General features: G+C 37.2%; 1 protein-coding gene across 4 annotated transcripts; it reads right to left on the bottom strand.

The window, feature by feature from the left end:
- Positions 1-8,599: 8,599 nt before the first annotated feature.
- Positions 8,600-20,763, bottom strand: LOC103713679 (RNA-binding protein 1-like). Of its 4 annotated transcripts, none has more exons than XR_015977071.1 (4): positions 20,184-20,657; positions 18,598-19,501; positions 11,593-11,643; positions 8,600-9,302 (listed from the first exon to the last, which is right to left on the bottom strand). XR_015977071.1 is itself a non-coding variant. In XM_008800691.5 (3 exons), the coding sequence occupies exons 1-2, from the start codon at positions 20,460-20,462 to the stop codon at positions 18,605-18,607; spliced, it is 1,176 nt and encodes a 391-aa protein (XP_008798913.2). In that variant the 5' UTR covers positions 20,463-20,763; the 3' UTR covers positions 11,399-11,643; positions 18,598-18,604. The 4 variants fall into 4 exon arrangements, 1 of the variants encoding a protein (XP_008798913.2); XR_015977072.1 differs by having other exon boundaries at positions 9,298-9,316; XR_015977074.1 differs by lacking the exon at positions 8,600-9,302 and adding an exon at positions 10,678-11,318.
- Positions 20,764-22,452: the final 1,689 nt, after the last annotated feature.

Below are 22,452 nucleotides of genomic sequence, written 5' to 3'. Positions count from 1 at the left end.
TCATGCATTGAGCCAGGCTGATCCCCACCTGGCAAGATACTCTGAAGGGGGGGCCATCCTCCTTGAAATCTGAAGCCCATCTTTTCGTATCAGCTGGAATACCTATATGGAGACATGACCTTGAGCCCTGCTATATTTTCCAGCTTTCATGAAATGGAAAAGATCTATGGATCCTTCAAACAAAAGCCAGAGTTGGTCAATGGAGGAGCGAGGTGGAGGTTACATGGAGATTCACCGAGCAGGACCTAAGAGAGACTGCTGGGTGCAACCTTCTCTGAGGATTACAAGAAGAAGAACACCCCGGACTCCCAGTGCTATCAAATCCACATCCTATTGGGCAGACATCTTGGTAGGACCTGGTTTGGTCAAATGAACAATGATCTCTGGTGGAAGGAGGAGGAAAAGACAAGCACATCTGTCCCTTCTTAACCTGAAGCGATACGTGGCATTCTTAGTACCGAGATGATATTGGGCTCATATGGACACACAAGGGCCACAGGTCTCTCAGATGGACACACAAGGGCCACAGGCCTACAAGTGTGACTGGACAACTCATGGAGCACCCTCTTGTATGCATGTCGAAGTCTAGATACTATGTCTTCGGCAAAAAAAAAAAAAAAAGTCTCGATACCATGTTGAAACATGACTGTCAGCTGCTCACTGAAAGGGTGGAAGGTATCCATCCACTGATCTATCTGTCAGCTGCTCACTGCAAGAGTGGAAGGTATCTATCCCACAGATCTCTCTCTCTCTCTCTCTCTCTCTCTCTCTCTCTCTTTCTCTCTTCCCCTCCATGTTCAGAACCGAAATAGAGGCAAAGGGAAGGAGGATGCAGAAAGATTTTCAAATATGTTGACAAAAAGCACTTCAAGTTCCAAAGTTTGATCTCATGCTTTTGTTAGGTCCAAGGGTTAGATATGTTTTATGTGGATGAAGTCTTAAAGATCAACATGACCATTATATAGAGGTAAAGCAGCATGGAACCTAAAATTTGTGGTCGCATGCTCAGCGAGGTAGGAGCACGAGCCATGGAGCACCATAAATAAGAAGTTAAGAACTGCATGGTTGCTTGAGCATTAGAGAAACACATTAGTTGCTGCATTAATTCTAAACTGCTATTGATACAGATACAATCGTTAAGTACTAGATATTGGACACATGCAATGCACTATAAATTAGAGAGAGAACACTGAGAGCAGTGTCTGGACAACTGTTATAAGACAGACAATATTGTTAGAAGAGAGCAAAAGATCCATTCAAAATTCGAAATCTTTTAGGTGCAATGTAAAACTTGAAAAGAAAGCAAGTTTCCTTGTTGCGAAAAAAGAAAACAGTCTTAATCTAATGAAGAATCAAGATGTTATATTACATCTCTTGTTCTCCTTATATAACTCATTATAATGGAATAGCAATCATATAACAATATCATCTAAATTCTTGTTATTAATATAGATCATGCAATGAGAGGCCTTTGAGTGTTACTGGCGGTCGTTGCAGCCTTATGATAGCCATAATTTTATATCTCGGCCAGCATGTTTATGACATGATAACCTTCTTGTAAGAAAGTTATATGCTGAGGCGTCAAACCCCGCTCTCGATACTGATTTGAAAAAAAAGTGAAATTTTTTTGAAAAAAAAAAATGACATGAATGATCTAAATTACTTATTGGAATGAGACATAACTCACTCTTAGCCCTTCTGCTTTGACCAACCCTAATTCCCACAGTGAACCCCTAAGATAGCCGAGTAACCGTTCTATATACGAAGTGACATGGTACATGTAAGAGGAAAGGATTAAAAGAGGAAAAGCATAAGCCCCCGTTCCATCCAAACTCCTGCCAAATGTACAGTCCACAGTAATAGTAGTGCATTTAAATGCTGGTTCCTGTCCTTCGCGGGGGAATGAATCACAGGATCCAAACAAAATCCAAGCAGGATACCAAACAAAGAGTGCAAAGTGCCCAAAAGGAAAGGGAGCAAAGGACTTTTTTAGATAGCAACTTAACAAGAGCTACAACAGCTTTGGTGAAAATGGAAGCATATCAAAAGTCAATGACGGGGAGAGATAGATAGATAGATAGAGAGAGAGAGAGAGAGGAGGCCAGAAGCTAGCTCACATGACACTCCCACCTTCCTCCTACATCCCATATTAAAGTCCCCATTAAAGCTTCTTCTCCTCCCCTCTGCCTCCCCTGCCAATTCCCCATGTCTCTTTGTGCTTTACCTCCTTGGCCCCTCCCTCGATTTGCCTCTATTTATGAGAGGTCAACATCTAAGAGCAATGTGCCATAGTCCAAATCAGCTTAGATGCACTCCACGACAGCTTTATCTTAAAAAAAGAAAAAAAAATAGAAAATTAGACACTTTTGTTCACCTCATAATCCAGGCCTTGGTTCCCCTCTTGGGAGCTTTCCGGTGTTGTGTTAGGAAAAAGGGGGCAAGGTCGGATCTAGGAAGAAGCGCACTAGATCTCCAAACCAACATGTAAGGTGGTGGTTGGGGTTAGAGGAGAAGGGTAGGAGTAGTAGACCCTAGCAAGAAGAGAGGCATTAAATATCAGATTACAAACATAGCCAAGCCTAAGAACCTAATTTTGGAAACCTCTACATCAATCTATGGGTGGTGGGGTTCACCCCAAAGTTCAATAATGTGTGAGCTTCCACATTCCCTCCGTTCCCCCTCTGTCGTTTGTGATTAAAGAAGCATGGGAAGAAAGAGACAACCTTCAATGCAAAAGTTGGCTTTAGGGCACTGCTGCAAGGCTGAAAAGAACTTATTTGCTTTCCACTTTTACTTTTCTATTTACCTTGTTTCCATTTGAAATCAGAGGAGGGTCATTTTGCTCGCTGCAATGTGGCTTGCTTTGGGGGTAGGAGATTATTCTGGGTGGGATGTTGTGTCACTGTTAAGTAGGGCCATTCAGATATATTTGCAGACTGATCATTTTCCACATGGTTCTAATGGAGGGAGGCTCTCATCCTGTTCATCTAGTTTGTTCTTTTTGACAAATATTGAATATAAATAATATTTTTTTTTGCCGTAATTATTGGATCAGAACAAAATAACCATCGTTTGTTATATGATTGTAATCGATATGATCACAATAATTTTTTTATCTTAAAAATGAAATGATTTTATGGATATAGCTATCGAACAGAAAAATTTTACTAAAGCTTCATATATCCTTATAAAAAATAATAATAATAACAGTCGAATAATTTATCTTGACGCTTTCATAAGGAGATTTTTTTTTTATTTTTTCGTAGAAAGAGAAAACTAATATTTGAATGAGCTACAATTCACGTCGCCGAATGGAAACGTCTAGTCTTGTCACGAGTAAAAAACTACAAGCAGAAAACTTATGCTCTTGTTTGGCGGGGAGTTCCTTTGCAAACTGCAGGCTTATATGTTGATATTTGATTAGATGTCTATTAAATAATACTTTGTGCATTGATTCTAGTTTTTTATTATATTTTAATTTTAATTTTGTAGAATATATCAATACTAGAACGGGGTGATCCTTTTGATTTATTATATGCATGTATATAAAAATTCATTCTCATAGGACCAAAATTTTTTAAGAAAGTTTTTCAAATATCATTTGAAATTCAGAGAGAGAGAGAGAGAGAGAGAGAGAGAGAGAGAGAGAGAGGATGAAAGTCGCATTAAGGACCTTAAAAAAAAGACCATATTATAGTGGAGGATGTCCAGGACCCAAGGCAAGAACAGAGAAATGGAAAATCTTGGTAGCCTGGCTTGAGATCCCAAAACATAAGATGCCAAAGGGTATATTTATGAATTGGCTTTGAAGAATTGGATTATGTGATGACATTGTAAGGATTTTAAAAAGGCTTACCTTCTTAGGGGGAAAAAAAAAGTCTTCCTAAGCTTTTGCAAATTGGCTAACGTGAAAGAGAATATAATATTAGATATCAAGAGGTGAAAATGGAAGGATATCGGCAGGAAAATTGGAAATTTTTCAAAAATAAATGTTTGTGTGTACTATTAGAGAGATATGAAGGGGTGCAGGTTGTAAGAAAATATAAAATATGTAAATAAATCTACTTCATCCTATAAGCTTAAGTTTTGGGGACAAATGGTGATTTTAATATGGTATCAAAGCAGAGATCCTGAGTTCGAATCCTGTCTTCGCACTCTTTAACCCCATTATTAAAAAAAAATTTACATGTTGGGCTCGCCCATTAAAGAAAAGTCTGGCCCACATGTGAGGGGAGTGTAAGAAAATATAAAATATGTAAATAAATCTACCTCATCCTATAAGCTTAAGCTTTTAGAAAAAGTGGTGATTTAAACACAGGTGCCTTGGAATTTGCCACCTATTTGTTGGCTCAAGATTAATACAAAAGATAGCTATGTAGATAGGATTTCATTAAAGCATGTATAAATGGTGTAATCAGGGACTCTAATGGAAAGCCATTACAATTCTCTGGATTAAGATTCTTAATTATTTCTCCTGCTGCGGAAGCTCAAGCAACAATATTAGGCTGGGATTAGTGAGTTACTATGGGATTCAGGTGGAAGCGGATCGTTTGGCTTTTATAAGGATGATAAATGGTGAATCCAGGGTACCTTAAAGATTTAGTTGAATACATCAAGCAGTTAAATAGTGATTTTTTCACTCAGGTTTGGAGAAGCAAACCAAGTTGTTAATTGGCTAGCAAGACATGGAATGGAGGAGAATTTGACGGAATGTATGTTTGATTTTGGGACTGTACGAGAGGTATTCCTCTTGAGCTGCGTTCCTATGTTAAGAGTTGATGGTATTCATGTAGTATTTGAAAAAATTCGATGAGATAACTATTTCAGGAGGAAAAAAAAATTCTCGTGTGGTTTTTTTTACTGGACTAAAATGTTAATATATGAAAAAATAATTTTTGCTCGTTCAGTTGACCATGGCAAGTTATAAAATAGCTTATATTTGGTTGTGTTTCTAAAAAAATAAATAAAATATATATTATATCTTTAATAAAGCAAAAGATTTTACTTCATTTTATCTGAAAATTTAAGGCTACTTCAGAAAAAAAAATTATCCAAATTTTCAGCCCGTAAAAACGTATTTTTTTATTTCTCTCATAATTTTTTTAATAATATAGAAATCTTATTCATATGAAAAAACTATTATTTTATTTTTTTAAAAAAATTGAGATAAATATAAAATATTCTTTTAATTAATTTTATTTTTTTTTATTTTTCTTGCGAACCAGATGATACCTAAATAATCTAACCAGCAGCCACCGTCACAAAATGAAGAAGAACTTAAAGCTTACAGCAGCCATTGCGTCTTGCCACCAGACGCTCGTAAGAGAGATTTTTTTTTTCACTCATGATTTTTTTTGGTAGATTTTTTTTTTCACTCATGATTTTTTGAGAGATCAAAGAAATAGTTTCAGCCAATATGCATGTAAGTGAGTGCACGAGTGCATGTACTTCCAATATAAAAAAACGCAAGGAAGTTTGCGGTACGTCTTCATACTTTCAGAAATTTAGATTCTATCCCAGAAAACTCCACTTCCAAGCATAGTTTGAATTGGGTCGCCCCCACCAAACTCATTATTAACGGTTAATAATTATTATTTATCTTAAAAGGGTAAGTTAGATTTTTATTATTAAAATAATCACGAAAATAACAGATATCATAATGAAAAATAATAGTTATTTGTATTATAACAGCTTACTATTGTAGAAAATAATGGATATAATGTATTATTTAACTCATAATAGCGTATCAGGAAGTCTCCCGACTGCTATTTAAAATCATGTTTTTTTTTTATTTATAAAAGTGGCAATTAGATCAGACTAAATACAAAATAGATCAAAAATTTTCGATATGAATCTAACTATTTTATAAAATAAGTATTTTCATCCAACCTACAATAAATTAAATTACGTTAAAGGGGGCATTGCCACTTCTACAAATTTCTATCAACTTCAGGCTAATCCATTTGCCAAAAGAAATGGAATGAAGAGTTGCAAAATACCATCATAATCAAATATTTAACATATATATCGACTCACCGAATCCAAATACAGAAGTTGGTGATCCGCCGAGCGATAGATAGTGATTGATTGATACCAATCCGTACATCAATCCCTTATCATATCAATCTAATAAGTTAAGTATTTATTTGACAGGTGATCGACAGCAGTACTCTCTTCCCAAGCAGTCCACCAACTTCCTCCCTCTCTCTCTCTCTCTCTCTCTCTCTCATGCAGTAGATCTACGTTATAATTACTTCTTGCACCAGCCATTAAATCCCTGTAAGTTATCGTTGAAGCCATTTTATTTAACGAGGTTACCACCCCATCTGTGCATTAAAACTAGTTCCTCAGACCATTTAAACTTGCTTTCACTTACCAAACAACACAACTTTAACCTGCTTCATTTCCTTCTCCACATTATGGAAATGTTCCATCGGATGCTATATTTTTTTTCCTTCAGATACATGCAGATCTCCAGCGTTCGGCTGCCACCGCGAATTCAAGTGTTTTTTTATTTGAAAGAGACAAAAATGAATAGAGAGAATCACGAGAGTTCCCATCTACTGCTGCTTTCGGCTACAGGTCGAATCCCTACCACCTAACCCGGCGATAGCCACCTACCACCGTCTTCTGACCACCGACTACTATGCCGGCAACCCATGATCAACGTGACTCTTTTTTTTAAGTTTTTGCATACAAAATGACAGAAAGAGATGATAAAAAAATAGAAAAAAACACAATTTTTACTGCACTAATTAACTGCTAGAACTCAGGGTTTTTCTATTTGTTTTTCATTCGAAACTAAGTTTATAATAGCTAATTACGTTGCATTGTTCCGAGTGACCTTGCATAAGATGTGCAAAATCTAAACACCCCGAGGACAGAGGAGCAAGAGAACATCCTAACCTAAAATAGACGAGATATATGTCAAACTTGTTAGACGAAACCAATGCAACGTTCCAGCTAAGAATTCATTTAGTTTATAGAAAAAAATTCTTTCTCACTAAAATAATTTTAAAAAAAAATTGATGCCAGCATGAAAAAATAATTTTTGCAAATTTAATTGATTATCGAAAAGTAGTACATTCTAAAATTGAAAATTTACTTTCTTACAAAAGTCTTAATAAGGGTAAAAAAATATTCTAATTCCCAAATCCCACATTGATTTTTTTTTCGAAAATCTTATTCTTCAAAAACTTCAACTAAATAAGAATGTATTTCTCCATTATTTTTTTATTGATCGTACTTTCTTCCTTCTCCCACAAAGCAACCCAACACTATTAATGAGACCATGGGCTTGCACCTGGGTCTAGAAACGTTGAGTTGCAGTACTTTCCACTCCTAAACTACCTTACCGTGAGATCGTTCTTCACTCATCCACGCGTACTTAAGTCTCTGCATCTCAACGCTCAGTATTAGCTTTCATCATTCCATCTTCACGAATTCGTCCATCTGCTAGTGTGATTTAGAAAGGCTCATCCGAGGTGAAAAGATTGAAGTTATAACTTATTAGGGCCACCGAGATATCTATCTTTGCTACCATAAGACAAATTACTTGAGCCATTATCTGTGGTTCTTATTCAGTCTCTACATGCACTATGCTTACCGAGGACTTACTCCTGGACTCAAAAATCAATAATAAAGTAATGTAATTCGAAAATCCATATCATCCATCCTGATTTATACCGCTAAAAATAATTAGAAACTAAAAATCACATGCTTTGATTGTCTCAAACATGCGCATAAAGTAAATGTAAAAATAAAAAGGTTAAAATAATGTAAGACCATATTTCTTACTATTAGCCAAATATTAAACTTTAATGTGACACCATAATAAGGTATAAAAAAACATCTATGAAGAGGACAGGTAATGTTTTACTACCAAATATTAGGACTGATACTCATACTAAAAATTACGATCAAAGATGACTCTATCAATCGCCAGCTACTTTGGAGATACCTTTCAATTTTCCATCTACACATATTTTGGCATACGAAGATTGTAATCAATAAGATTGATTTTCCATTTAAATATTTAATCATGTATTTTAATATACTAGTATAATAAAAATCATCCATTTTTATATCCCCTTAATGCATAAGTTAAATACTATCAAAATATGTGATTGTTATTTCTAAGTATTTTTAGCAATAGAAATCATGATTAATAATGTAGATCACCGATGTGAATGCATCATCATTGACTTTAAAATTAGGAGTAGATACTCTCATCTTTCGAGAGAAGCATAGACTCTCATATATATATATATATATATATATATATATATATATATATATATATATATATATATATATATATATATATATATATATATATATATATATATATATATGCATACACTTGTTTAATAAAAATATGTTAGTATTATTTGAACTCTAATTAAAAAAAATTGTGTTGTTTTAAAATTTTCTCAAAAATAACTTTTCAAAACAAGAAATACTGCTTCAAACAAGTATATTTTCACAATTTTCATTTTCTTTCTAAAATAAATGCCCAATAATATTATTTAATTTTAGAAAAATAAAAAATATTTATACGATGACTTCTGCTTGTTGGCTTCTTTTTTTTTTTAAAAAAAAAAAAAAAGCAACACCAAACATGTCATAAAAAAGAAAAACAAGAGGGCATCATATAGGCATGACCACCATCAACAATCTCCTACCCAATCACAGAGATCTAGATCTATCGGGACTACTTGATATTGCGAACATGAATCATGGCCACCAAATTAGGGTTTGGGTCCACCGGTGCAAGTGGCGAGCACAACAAACCAGAGTTCTGCTCCTGGTCCATCAATGCCAATAGCAGATGTCACTAGCTTTACCTGTCATTGCCTTTATTGGCATGGAAAACGCATAGAAGCAATGCGTCACAACTCTTTATCCAACGAGCAAATGCTTCTAAGCTGTCTTCTCCGGTTCTCTAGTGCGGCGAGCTTGTGGGTCATCCCTCGGAGGATTTCCAATGGCCCCCATGTCTCTTAACCTCTTATGGTCCAGGGCCAGGAAACAAGGACTCGGAATGGAATGCCACAAGGGGCTAAGTTGGCAGGATCAGATGGACTGTGAACGGAAATGACAAGGCTCGATTTGATGGACCTTTGATGCCAGAAAACGCTACCTCCTTTGGCCCATCTTGTGATGTTTTATGCCGCTTGTCGGCCACGCCGAAGCCATATAGGACAAACTGCACCATGAGCTCATGGCCCACTCGTAGGCCTCCTTCAAAGTTCAGCAACCGGCTTAAATATCAGCTGCTTTTGTGGTCTCGATTGCCCTTACTACATTATAATATCTGGTATTTAGTAACAGGGTTATATAGTTAAGACAAATACATTATAAAAAGGAAAGAGCTTAGTGCTTTGTCACTTCTTCTTGTTTGCTGTCCTTCCACTTTTTCCAGAGGCACATTCATGCATACAAGATACATGATTTTCATTACAATAATAAATAGTAATTTGGAGACTTCAGCAATAAGATTTGTACCCATAGAAAAGAGATAGAGGAAGAGAGAAACCGAAGACTTTAAGCGAGCTTGGGGACAATGAATGAATCCTAATTTTCCGATGACCATATGAATCACCTCTAACATATATATAAAAATTTTTGAAAATATTTTTTTTGCGAAAAATGGATCCTCCAAGACTGATCACCGTAGTACGATAACCCTAATTGTCCAAATACTGAATCAATTGATCGAGCTTTTCCATGCCTAGTCCCACACAACCTATACATGAAACTGTGAAACTCCATGTATACATGGCTGCACATCACAAGCATCACACCAACATACTATGATTAAATCGATTATGATCCCGAAGAAACAGTTAAAAACACAAAATAAACAAATATGCTCCATTGGTTGGTCTTTTACGCATCACCCAAACAGACTTCAGTGTTGTCCACAAGGCACTTTTAAAGGTTCCAACGGTTGGAATCCTAAATACCTCTATCACCTGGAGGAACTTGTTAAGGCTTGAAAAAGGGAGTCCTTTCTTTCATCAAGGTTCAGCTGGCTCTCACCATTCCCATATTCATATTAAGGGCATTGCCAAAGCTGTCTCTCCCTGAAAGACACTACACTCAGGCCATCCACAAAGGCCCTCACCGTGCTAAAATCTATGCTTGGCAAATTTTAGGTACAGAGGAAATTATTTGGACTCTTCCCAGGAAAAAGATTTAGGTAAACATATTTCAACCTATCAGATGAGAAAGCTTCCAGGAGACCGCAGGAAGGTTATGATGTCAAACTGATATACAAGTTCCTCAAGTAACCTAATGGTAGTATGGTACAGATATAATTCGAGAGTAGAAAATGTGTCAAAGATGAGAAAGATATCATATATTTTCCAAATTTTGGAAAAATGAAAAACCCGTAGGAGTTGGACAAATTGAAAAGAAAGCAGTACAGAAGTACCGCAAGGATATATGCACCAACATTTTAAGAAGATCTAGGTCTTCTGGAAAAGTATAAGACAACATGCAAGTAGAAAAGACGGGTTGGCAATGGAATCAGATTTAGCCCCCAAACAACAAGGATCAAAAATGTTTAGGACCGAAAGACTCAATGGTTATGCTTAAGTTATGAATTTTAAGATTTAATCCAGAACAATGTAATCATTGTTGTTCTAAGCATCATTAATGCCAACTTAGCACTTCAATTGAAGGCCCTAGCCCCCCTTGTTCACAAGGATCGAACCATTTAACTGCATCTACATAGTTTCACAGTAAGCATCTACAAGCATTCCCAATCCTATAGTGGTTATCCCATGTTCATCCCAAGTGTGCATCCCAGCAACCTTGTTGCTTTGCTCCATCTCGAATCACACCATCCTTAAATTAACAAGCTCACCACACCTCCCACATATATTAGTCAAGGCTAGATTCTGATGGTGCACTTATTGGGCACAAGAAATTAATCTCAAATGGTGCCATATACTAGACAAAAACATCAACTTGCAAGTTTGGAGAACTCTTCACCAGCCTCCCACAGCATTTTCCGGAAGCATCACAGAGAATAAACCTTCTCCTAAGAACCCAGTTTCCTCAGCTCAAGGCCACTTATACTACACCAAGGTTTAATCATTTGTGACCCTTTCCCCTCAAGTCTTTCTTTGCTCAGGATCTGTGATAATATCTGACACCTCAACACCAAATTGGCGTCTATCGCATAAGCAGCATTTTCTGTTGCTAGAGTCAATTTTGCCCGTGATTCCAGGTGTTCAAGAGAACTCAGAGAGATCCATCCTACTAGTGAAATTCGGCTGCTAGCTGAAAATATATCAGCTAGAGACAGGCTGCAGAAAAGGTACTCCTAATGATTAGGATGCAGAAGCACCAGGGTGTCATCCCTAACATTCATGCAAATACCACCTTATCCATCCAAACCACAAGGTTGCTGAGACAGCATTTAAGAATTAAAAAATATAACATGCGGTCCTGCCAGGCCACCCATCCAACCACCAAGTTTTCAGTCAATTAAGTTAAAGCACAAATGTATAAAAGAAAGTTGAGTTCATTCGAATGGCTATTTTCATCAGAGAATTGAGATTCAGGCTTCAGAAGAATTACCAGCTAAATGCTGAAAAAACCTGTGTTGGGCGCGCCGCTAGAGATAACATCCTGTTCCCAAGTAAAGATCTTGGTTAGCAGCCATTCACATAAGACTTGAATACTTCAAGCAGCCAACTTAAATTACTTCATTTGACAAGCAAACTCTAATATCTACTAATGAGCAATTGGTTCAACAAGCTGCATAAAATTTTAGCTTAAAGTAACAACAGTACATATCTAAAGACTTAAAGAAATTTCCAGCCTAAGCTTTTCTGTGCAATTTCTGTTCCAGAAGAGTGCATGATCCTAGTTAAACATGGTAATGTTCAGAGGAATGTTGTAACAGGTAGTGGTGATGTTGTGACTGGTAGTGGTTCAGGCAAACAATATCCCTGATCCCATGACCAATCCACTAGTTGCAGGCTCGAAAACTTATTCCATAGAATGAAATCATCTGTGATGTGAAGAAATCTTAAAAATATTGTTCACAAGAAATCTTAACTACTTTGATGTGAAGTAGAAGAATTGGACAGTATCATATGCTCTCTCAGTCCTGAGATCCACCTCAAGTGGGTAGACTTGTCTTCTAGAATTAGTAAATAGAATGAAGTGACAGTATAACATCTAAGTCAACATTAGAAAGAACGAATCTTAAACAGTGCCAAGCTTCATCATGTGAAGAAACCAAACTAGCCGCATTTGAACAAGTAGAAAATGTAATAAGGGGGAAAAGGATGGTGTACGTCAATAAAGACATGCTTGCATGCACAACTGACATTGGACAACCCTTGATAATGTTTCCCAAGATGTTGGAAGATATAGACAAATGTAACAACTTAGTAAGCATAGAATCTTATTAGTAGTCCTGATCCGCTGAACAGTCCAAGCCAAACCTATACCTATCACAAGTAAATGCTGTAATTCTCTGAGTTCCAAATCCATCAAGATGTTCATCTGTCATTTGATTTTGAGCATGTTGACAGATTCTTTTCTTTCTCATATTTTGGACACTAAAAAGCTGTATGCTACATGGACTTAGGTCCACTGATCACAGTCAAACATAGGCATGATTGAGTCGCCTCCTAGATATTTCTGACAGATATTACTAAAGTAAAAAAAGGTAAGCAAGCCAATTTGCCATATATTTTTTGAGCCCACCTTTTCAAAATGGAGAAATGTTCTGATGAAGCATCGGATATTCCAATATCACAGTTTTTCAATCTGATAAATTTTAATTGATAAGGTAGATGTAAAATGCAATGATGCATATAAGGCACGAGTTATTCTATCATATTAAAAGGAACCATGGACCTCTGAAGTATGCAGAAAATCATAACTGCTTCCTTCTTTTCCAATCTATGGGCAGACGTCAACCTTTTTTCACCTTTTTTTTATCTTATCTCTTTTCCTTTCTCACTAACTCTTCCCTCTTTATAGTCCTCTACATCCATCCATAGAGAATGAACAAACAACGAATATGGTGACCCTCTCCTAATTTATGAATATCCCCATTTTGGATTTTCTGAAGCACTCGATACCTCCATTGAAGCAAAGCACATAGAGGCAGCTGCAGAAAATGTGATGCTTCCCTTGCTGGGAAGTATCACAGTCATGAAATATGCGATAAACTCATTGCAAAGAATTAAAAAAGAAGGGAGCTTCTAGCAATGATTCTTGTTGTTGAATGGGGTTTTCAATGTTGATTCAGATTGTTCATGGAAAATGATCCAGAGTCATCAAATTATGATCACCATCCAATAAATGATAACATGATTGACTTGTCTTGGACATGATTACCAGAATGATATGACAAGAAATAATACAAGACCAATTAACCAAACTTCCTGATTGATGTGTGTTGGCCCCAACCACACTTCACTGCAATTCTAGACAACAATACAGGCTTACATAAATTGCAGTATTTCCAAATTGCATATAAATAAGTCAAAACTACCTAGAGTCAAATCTAATATTCAGACACTTTTAAAAAGGAGCAGGTGAGCACCTGGGCGTGTAACTAAAGCAGCTCAAACAGCCTAGCCTCCAGCAGGAACATGGACAGACACCCATGCCAAAGCAAGGGCTGGAGGCAATTGGAGTGTGCACTCAAGGTCAGTTCTGACAGTCATGGACAACACTCAAGGGCTGCAGCTCAGGTAAGTCCCCTCTTTCTCTCTCTCTCCCTCCTATTCCCTTCCCCCCCTGCCCCCGGCCCCCCAGGCCCCCTTCCTCCCACCCTTTCCCCTGCTAGTAGCAAGGCTGCTGTTTGGTTCAGACAGGTGTTGCTGCTGCCCACATGCAAATGGGGGCGCTGCTGCCAAGGAACTATCTAGACCCTGGATGGTCCATCCTACACATTTGCCACCTATAGGCTTTTATAACAACATATGCAAGATTCAAGTTTCTTCTTTTCCACTATAAAGCTCAATGTATTCTATCTTTTCTTTGTCATTAGTTGTGTGATCTGTTATATCCATGATTTTTTATAATTTGCGCATTAAACCTATTTATTATAGAGTCTAAATGTTTCAAACCATGGTTTAAAATACCGGTCTAAGTACCCCTAGAAGTACCATGTTGGTACAATTCAGTATAGGTAAATTTGGCATACCGACACTCGATACACGCCATACCAAGTAACGAGTCAGTATTGTTACAGTACATCCAGTACGGGATGTTACATACCCGTATGATGAGCCATGTTTCAAGCAGTGTTGCAAATGCAAGGACATGAACCAAATTTGGATATATCCAAGTTTCTGAGTCTAAAATGTTAGAAAAGAAGGCATAGAGACACAGAAAACATAGTTCAAACTAGATTAGACGTTTACATTTTCTTAAATATTGTATGAAAAAATCGCAGACAATCATTTTATAGAGGTTAAGCATTCAAATACTAAAATTTACATATGAATGAAGGAACATGACCTTTTACAAAGTCATTTTAATACCTTCATCTTTAAACAGCTCCAAAAACAATAAAAGTCCACTTCTAATGTCATTACAGTGGGTTGAACTCTTTGTTGCAATAGGCCAACTTTGAATTAATCTCTAAAAGATACAAACAAAGAATTTGATATCGTCCAAGTGCCTGCTGCATACCAACTCACCAGTACATGTTGAACATGAACTTACCAAGATGGAGATGAGAGTTTGGATGACACTACTATATCTACAATCAACATGCTCGTATTTAGAATATGCATGCTTAGATTAATCAAAAAACACATTTACTTGTTCAAAACAGGTCCACTTCTACTAAAGCAGTTACCATTAGCCAAGATGCAAAACCAAAAATGTAGAGTACCTATTCTAATATTTCCATGATCTTGTAAATCTTGAACACAATGAGCATCAAATATCAAAACCAACATGGTGTCATAAGCACATGTGACTAATTTAACCCTCGGCAAAGAATTCAATCTTCCACTATACCCCATTAATCCATATTTTGTTATCCAAATTAAATATATAAAAAAACACACCCACACTATAATACCCTACAGGGTTGTACTTGGATGTATATATGAGATCTATAAGTAAGATCACTCTATATCATGTTCATTTGATGTAGGTCAGTTAAAGAGTATATTTTGTGATGTAGCATGGTGAATAAAGAAACTAACAAAAAGGAGTGTGCATCCCGCAAGGGGAAAGGGGGAAGTGAGGGCCGGGGAGGGGTGCGTTTGCAGTAAACAAGGCCAAGCAATTGCTTGTCAAAACTTTATTGGTGTTCCCAAAAAATTATTGTTACAATAACTACACCTCCATTTATGAATTCAGCAACCATGCCTGGCAAGAATATGCAGCTAACTGAAGTGAAATGGGCTCACCAAAAATTTCTTGTACAAGGCTACAAAATTCAAATCCTCATAGAGACAAGCATGGAAAAGCTACACAAAGTTACTCAATAACAACTTTGATAGCTCTAGGATCCACTTTGACTCATCTGATTACTAAATTGGGAATGTTTAACAACATACCAAACCAAAATAAGATAAGATACGTCATCATCAAGCAAACCCAAACACTTGTTACAATAATGAGCCTCTAATCATAATTACACTAACCAATTCACATATTTATAGAACTCTTTCCTAGCGACCGAGAAAAGCTGAACAAGTAACAGAGTTCTGTGAGCTAAATACAGGCAACAAACTGTGATTGAGAAATTAGAAATGCAGTACACCTGGACCACACATGAATCCCTAAATGCAGGAAAAAAAGGCAGATTTTCTATATATTCAATAGGATAATGTGGGTTTCAACAAGCTTATTGGGGCACCAGATGGTAGCATATTAGTTATTGTTGTATCGCTTCACAAATGCAATGCAGTAGGCCCTGGCCCTGAACATGAATGACTACATGCAAAACAATGAATCTTTTTCTTATTAGTGTGGTATATTCACACGTGCAAGGCTCATTCATAAAACAATTAGAACACTCAGACCTTCCAACAATTATGCACCCCACCACCTCAAAAAGAAAAAAGAAAGAAAAAAGACAAGCAAAACCCATAACATTATAGACAAGGAAAGCACAAAAAAACAAATTTAAGAGAATGAAGAATAGGAAAGGTTGAGATGGGCTTTAAAGACCCAACTGAAGATTCAAAGAGGGAGAGACCTTATTTCAAATTAAAGTGGACTGGGTAGTCAACTACGCTTGGTGCCTAGAAGAAGCCATAAGGTCTCTCATGATGTACGAAGAAAAGTAATTTAAAGAAAAAAAGAGGAGTAAGAAAACAACCCAAAAGCCTGTAAAACAATTGTTCTAGCAGCCTAATTAGGGTTTCAAATCTCCTTTATTTGTTGAGGTAGATTGGAGGGCAGATCTTGGCTTCCTAGATAAGAATTTCAAAAGGCAAATTCCTATGTGTTTGCCACCAGCCACTTGCAAGTAGATATAAAAACTTAGAAATCAGGATGGTCAAATGAGCCAGAAGGTACACTATAATGGTCATCACAATGCTAAGATGCAATCCAATGCATAGTGACTCATCTCCAATAATGGGCCTCTTAAATTCATTCGCAAGCCCCTCGCATATTTGAAAAAAAAAAACAAAACACAAGTTTTGACGGTACAAACTTTGAGATTGTGTTGCAATCAATAATTAATAATTAGGGAATCGCCAAAGATACATGGGTTGAACAGACCCATTTTAACACCTATGTTACTATGAATTGGGTGCATGCATAGAAGTAGCAAAACTATTGTGTACAAACTCATAAAATCAATGAAAAAAAGAATGAATGAAATGAATGAATAAAGAATACATAATGGATGGAATAATAGAATACCCCTCCATGATACATGGACATTTTAGTTATTAAACTGTATACTGTAACCCCAACATCTGCGATTAAATAGGCAGGCCTAACTATCATTAAAAAATTGAGAAATTTATGCTACCAACTACGAACTTAAATTCATATTAACAGAAAGGGAACAATTAGGCAAAGATGCAAAGTGAAACTATAAATTTTATAACAAAAAAAGGACAGTGTATGAATTTTATACGAGTTAATGGGAACGTAGCACAGACCACTAAAATATCTAGCATAAAAATAATTTTTGATGATTGAACTAGAAAAATTCAAGAAATTGCCTTCCAACAGTTCCAACCTACAGAATCCAAATTCTTAAAAAACCTTTCCATGTGCTAAGCATCATTTTCAGGTCCCAACCACCAAAACAAATATCTATCCGCTCAAAACATACAACAAAATCATGAAAATTAATCATTAAAAATACACAATAATGTCACCAAGCAGCAAAAGATGTCAAAAATATCAGTCATTAGGTGTTCCAATCTCAAGTGTGGAACACTGGCCACACATAAGAAAAACTAGCAGGCCACTGTAACTGAAACAGTGTACCTCTTTTGCCTAAATAGATTTAATTCAACTGAATTCTACTTTTTTCGGCAAGAACAATGCTATTTTAGTTGCGTAGCAAATGAAATTTGCATCACTGATTTGCAATTGTATAAAATGAGGCATGAGCAGGGGCAAAGCCAGAAGTCCAGAAGACACTACTCTTTGGTTAGGGAGGGGGAGGCGCAATTACTAACTAAAGTTTATTTCTACAAACAAAAAAAATATCATGTTTTAATTATTATTTGCTTTCAGATATTATTTTGAGGGAAGAAAGAAAAGAAGCTCAAAGTTATACCTTTTGCATCTATCTTTGATTGTTTTCGCAAGCATATTAGCAAGTGACAAATATTTCATTCTAAATATACATATAGAGTTAAACCACAGATAAAAAGTCACTAACCTTTTGATAATGTTTTCTTAAGAAAATGACAAAGATGATTTGTTGGCAAGAAAATCACCTTGATTACATGGTAGAACTTGTGGAGGAGAGGAGGGGGGAGAGAGAGAGAGAGAGAGAGAGAGAGAGAGAGAGAGAGAGAGAGAGGAGGGGGAGTAAGCTGAAAGGGTAAGAGATGGTCGTGGTTCCCATATCTCACATATGAATAATCTTTTCAGCAAACTCTCACATAAGGATTATAAATTCCTACTTAAAATAACAATTTTCCCATCAATGTTTCAGCATTCCAAAGAAAGACTTCTAGCAATCATATGGAGATATAGCAATCATTACAGCCCAGTTAAAGGAAGAGTAAAGGGGTCTTGAGATCTAAGATCTTGGGTGCCATCACTGGCCCCACCAAAAAGCCCCACCAAAGTCTGCCCCTGGACATGAACAAAGAGAACACATACTTATATAATAACAGAGGGGCTCAGCTGCACTAGCAGTTTATTGTTTTTTGAGAACTAGGACAGGTGGAAGCCCAGCCACTTATCAGAGAGAGAGAGAGGGAGGGAGGGGATAGAACCCAGGTCTCTTGTATCAAGACAAGAGACTTTGCCAACTCAGCCAGTTGGCACCCTCCAGCTGCATTAATTATTAACAATAGAGAATGACAACTGAAGAATTACTATGCCTCATAACAAACCTTTAATAGAGAAAATCAACCCAAACGAAAGAAAGAGGGAAATGGGAAAAGTACCAACCGAGATGTTACTTGGCGTCCAACTTCACAGTTTCAACTTGCGATGTCGTCGTACAAGAAACTGCTGTTGTTTGCACGTTAGAGCCAGTTTGATTCCCCTTGCCATTGCCAAGAGCAGCAACCCCACGAAAATTGCCACCAGCCATACCTGTGTAGCCGCCAAAGTCGCCATTGATGTAACCAGGATACGTAAAAGAATTGCCATATGGCACCAGACCGCGCCTTGAGGCCACCCATCCCTGGACGTTCCAAGGGCCCCTTGGACCTGGAACTGGACCTCCATAACCAATCCCACCATAGCCTCCAACAGTATATCCTCCATAACCACCAGCACCATAAGCATACAAAGGTGGCGGCGCATAACCATGAAAATACCCGTACCTAGGAGTGTAAGGTGAGTAAATCCCACCTGGGTAATTACAAAAAGCAGCTCCTCTACCACCAATGGTTCGTGAGTTATAATTGTTATTATCATGATTACCATTATTGCTATGATTATTCCCATCCTTTGGCACTGCTATCTTAACCTCTACATATTTACCATTCAACTCATGGAAACTTTTCTGCATTACTTTCTCAACAGCCTCTTCAGAATCAAAGGTGATGAAGCCAAAGCCTCTTGGTCGGTGGGTTGCACTATCATACATCACAACCACGTCTGTTATTGTACCAAACTCCTTAAAATAATTCTTGAACTCATCTTCCGTGATATTATCAGACAAACCACCTACAAAAATCTTCTTCGACTTAAAGTGACTCCCATTGCTGCTGTTATTGTTAGTACTGCTCCTACTCGACCCTCTACTATCTCTACTATGATGGGGGCTCTGATTTGGGTATCGGTGGTGAGGGGATTGGTGACTTTGATGTTGTTCACCTCTGGGTATGGCTTTCTTCACTTCTACCTAAAAAGCACAATCAAGTGGAAAAAAAAAACCACATAAGCCACAAATTAATGCACAGAACCAATTCATGACAGACAAGGAAAAACAAGAATTTGAAAAGGATATAACAATATTACTATTTCCATAATTCATTATCTCAATCATTGGAAACAAAACTATCGAAAAATCACGATTACTTATATAACTAATTTTATTGACCAATTATGTTTTTTTTCAAATTACAGCAATTCTCTATAAAACAAAATAGAAGCCCCTAAAGTGTGAAAATTTTGTTATGTAAACTAACAATTTGTAAGCAGGTAAATCTTCCCTTACTGTCCGAAAACCTTTTTTTTCTTTGAGAGAGAAAAATTCAATAAAGCAAACAAAAAGCAGATTTCATAATAATCATAACAGAGACAAAACCAACCAGCATTACGACTTCAATTTTCTCCTATAATCGTTTACATAATAGAACGATTTACAGAAGAACAGCCGCAAACAAAATATTTCGCGGAAAGATAAACATAACTAGAAGCACGAATTTATGCATAAGCAAAAAAAAAAATACACCTAAAATATCAAAATAAAGCAAAAAAAGGGGAAAAAATCACCAACAAACACAGAAAAATCGTTTTTTTTTCACTTCTTTTCTCCACTAAGAGGAAGCGGTGAGAGACGAAAGGGCAAAAAGAGAACTAACCGTTCTCCCATGAATGACGTGCTTCTCCTTTTCCTGAAGAGCCCTCTCCGCCGTCTCCGGCTCCAAAAACTGGACGAACCCGAAGCCCCGGCCGTTCCCTGTGGTCCTGTCCCTCATGACCACCACCTCCTTCACCTCCCCGTACTTCTTAAAGTGCTCCGCGAGCGCCTCCTCCCTCGTCTCCGACGAGATCCCTCCGACGAAGAGCTTCCCCTGCTCCGACGCCCGCGACGGCGCCGAGGACGAAGACGAAGACGAAGACGACGACGACGGCTCCATCTACCCGCCTCACCGGAGCCCTACAGGACGCCCAACACCCTAGAGATCAAGAAAAGGGAAGCTAGGGTTGGGAGAAAACCTAGAGGCGGGAGCTGGGCGGCGGGGGCGAGAAGGATGGGAGCAGGCGGCGCGAGGGTTTTAGAGTTCGGGCGGGGGAGTTAGAGAGGAGGGAGAGAGCTCGAGGGTTTCTCTCTTGGAGGGAATAGACGGTGGATCGACGATCTTGGGATGGAGAAAGATGGACCGTCGGATCTGGCACCAACTCTTGCCCGCATTCATTAAATAGGTCCGTTTTGGTGCTACGGGTTGACGGCTATCTCCAAACTAAAAAGGTCTTGGGATAAACGTTACGGAAAGATACGGCAGTTGTTATCAAATTAGGGTTTTCTGGGTATTAAGATATATTTTCAAATAAGCCCTCAAAGTTTGAGAGTATTCGGCTGCTTGTCCAAGCTGTGTTGCGGTCTGAAGATATTGGTTGTGCTGCTATCCGTGTAATTTTCAAAAAAAACCCTGAATTTTATTATATGTGGGCCCAATACTTGATTTGTGGTAGCATTCTCATATTATAAGAATCTTGCCAAAATGTAACCATATAGTTACAACAAGAGTGCTCGTGTGGCATAACAGATATGTAGTGTAATAATGGACTGGTAAATCTAAATTTGTTAGTTAAGAGAATTGCCCTAATCATCAGCTCTACTAATAGATATGCACAAGGGAATATAGAAAAATGTGGATTTCACAAGTGATATGGTATTGCCCATCCATAAACATATGCAGTAAGGCAATTATTGTGAGATCCTATGCGCACGTGTGTTTAATTCCATATTAATTATACACTGGATAGATCTTGGATATTTATACAAAGTCAAAAAATCCAAATAATACTTTTCGGCTTTTTTTTAAATAAGATTCTTATCGTTACAAATGGCATCAAAGCGAACTCAGTCCATAGCTTACATAGACTAGATGATGCTACAATACGAATTCATTGGGTTGATTATGGGATAGTCATGGTGTTTCTAATTAGATTTGTAGTATTTATAATTGGATTCGAATCCTTAGAGCGGCAAGAATATCAATTTTTAAACAAAATAAGTATGTCGGAATTTATGCAAGCATATCTTTAGTTCTATATTAAGTAGATTTTTGGTACTTATACAAGATCAAAAAATTGAAGTAATATTTTTAACTAGTATTTTTTTATTGGGTTCTTCTAATTATCCTGTTACATTTTTTTTAATAAAATATCTATGCTCACAAACTTTCAAATCATGATTCTATTAATTCCTTACGCTCAAACAATGTGCTAACTAACCTAAAAAAAAATCAAAAGTACTTTAACATATATATATATATATATATTATAATGATCCATGTGAGAGCAAAGACAGCAGAGCCGGGAGCAAGGAGTAGAAAAAGGTGCGTTCATGATGACATCAATGAGGCTGTGGTGACAAAACAAAGTGGTAAAGGTCAAGGCGGAGGTCACACTAAAGTCGTGCCAACGGATTGGCATGATGATACACCAGAGCTGGAAACCAGAAGCAAAGGACGAGGTGATGATGGGTGGATAGACTTGTAAAAGTAACAAGCTGTAGGGAAGCACTTGATAGTGAAAGTGGAAGCGAGACTTTCTATATGCGATGTAGAATTAAGCTATATACAAAATGAAAGATTGTAGCTTTCTTGGCAGGTGAAGAAGGCAATTGATTACCCCTATGCCTTTTATCATTTTTTAAAATATGTCCTAATGTACCCGCCCGGCTTCTTTTTTTTTTTTGTCCATAAATTTTGCCAAACTTTGCATATGTCATCAAATCTCTTTAGATATCGTCAATCTAGTTGGCGATGTTCAAGGAGTCGATCCAAGGGAGCCTTCTCTAAATCTCGCCGATCTGTTCATCATCAAGTTCAAGGAGTCAAACTAGAAGTCAATTTGGTCGGTGATAGAGCAAAGTGAGGAGCTCTTTCTCTTTCAAGAGCC

This window comes from Phoenix dactylifera, chromosome 1 (assembly GCF_051530095.1).
Source record: "Phoenix dactylifera cultivar Ajwa chromosome 1, Ajwa_hap1_PhDact_Kaust_v1.1, whole genome shotgun sequence".
Lineage (NCBI taxonomy): Eukaryota > Viridiplantae > Streptophyta > Magnoliopsida > Arecales > Arecaceae > Phoenix > Phoenix dactylifera.
Note: the sequence above shows the minus strand (reverse complement) of the source record. Positions and strands in the feature narration are given on the sequence as shown.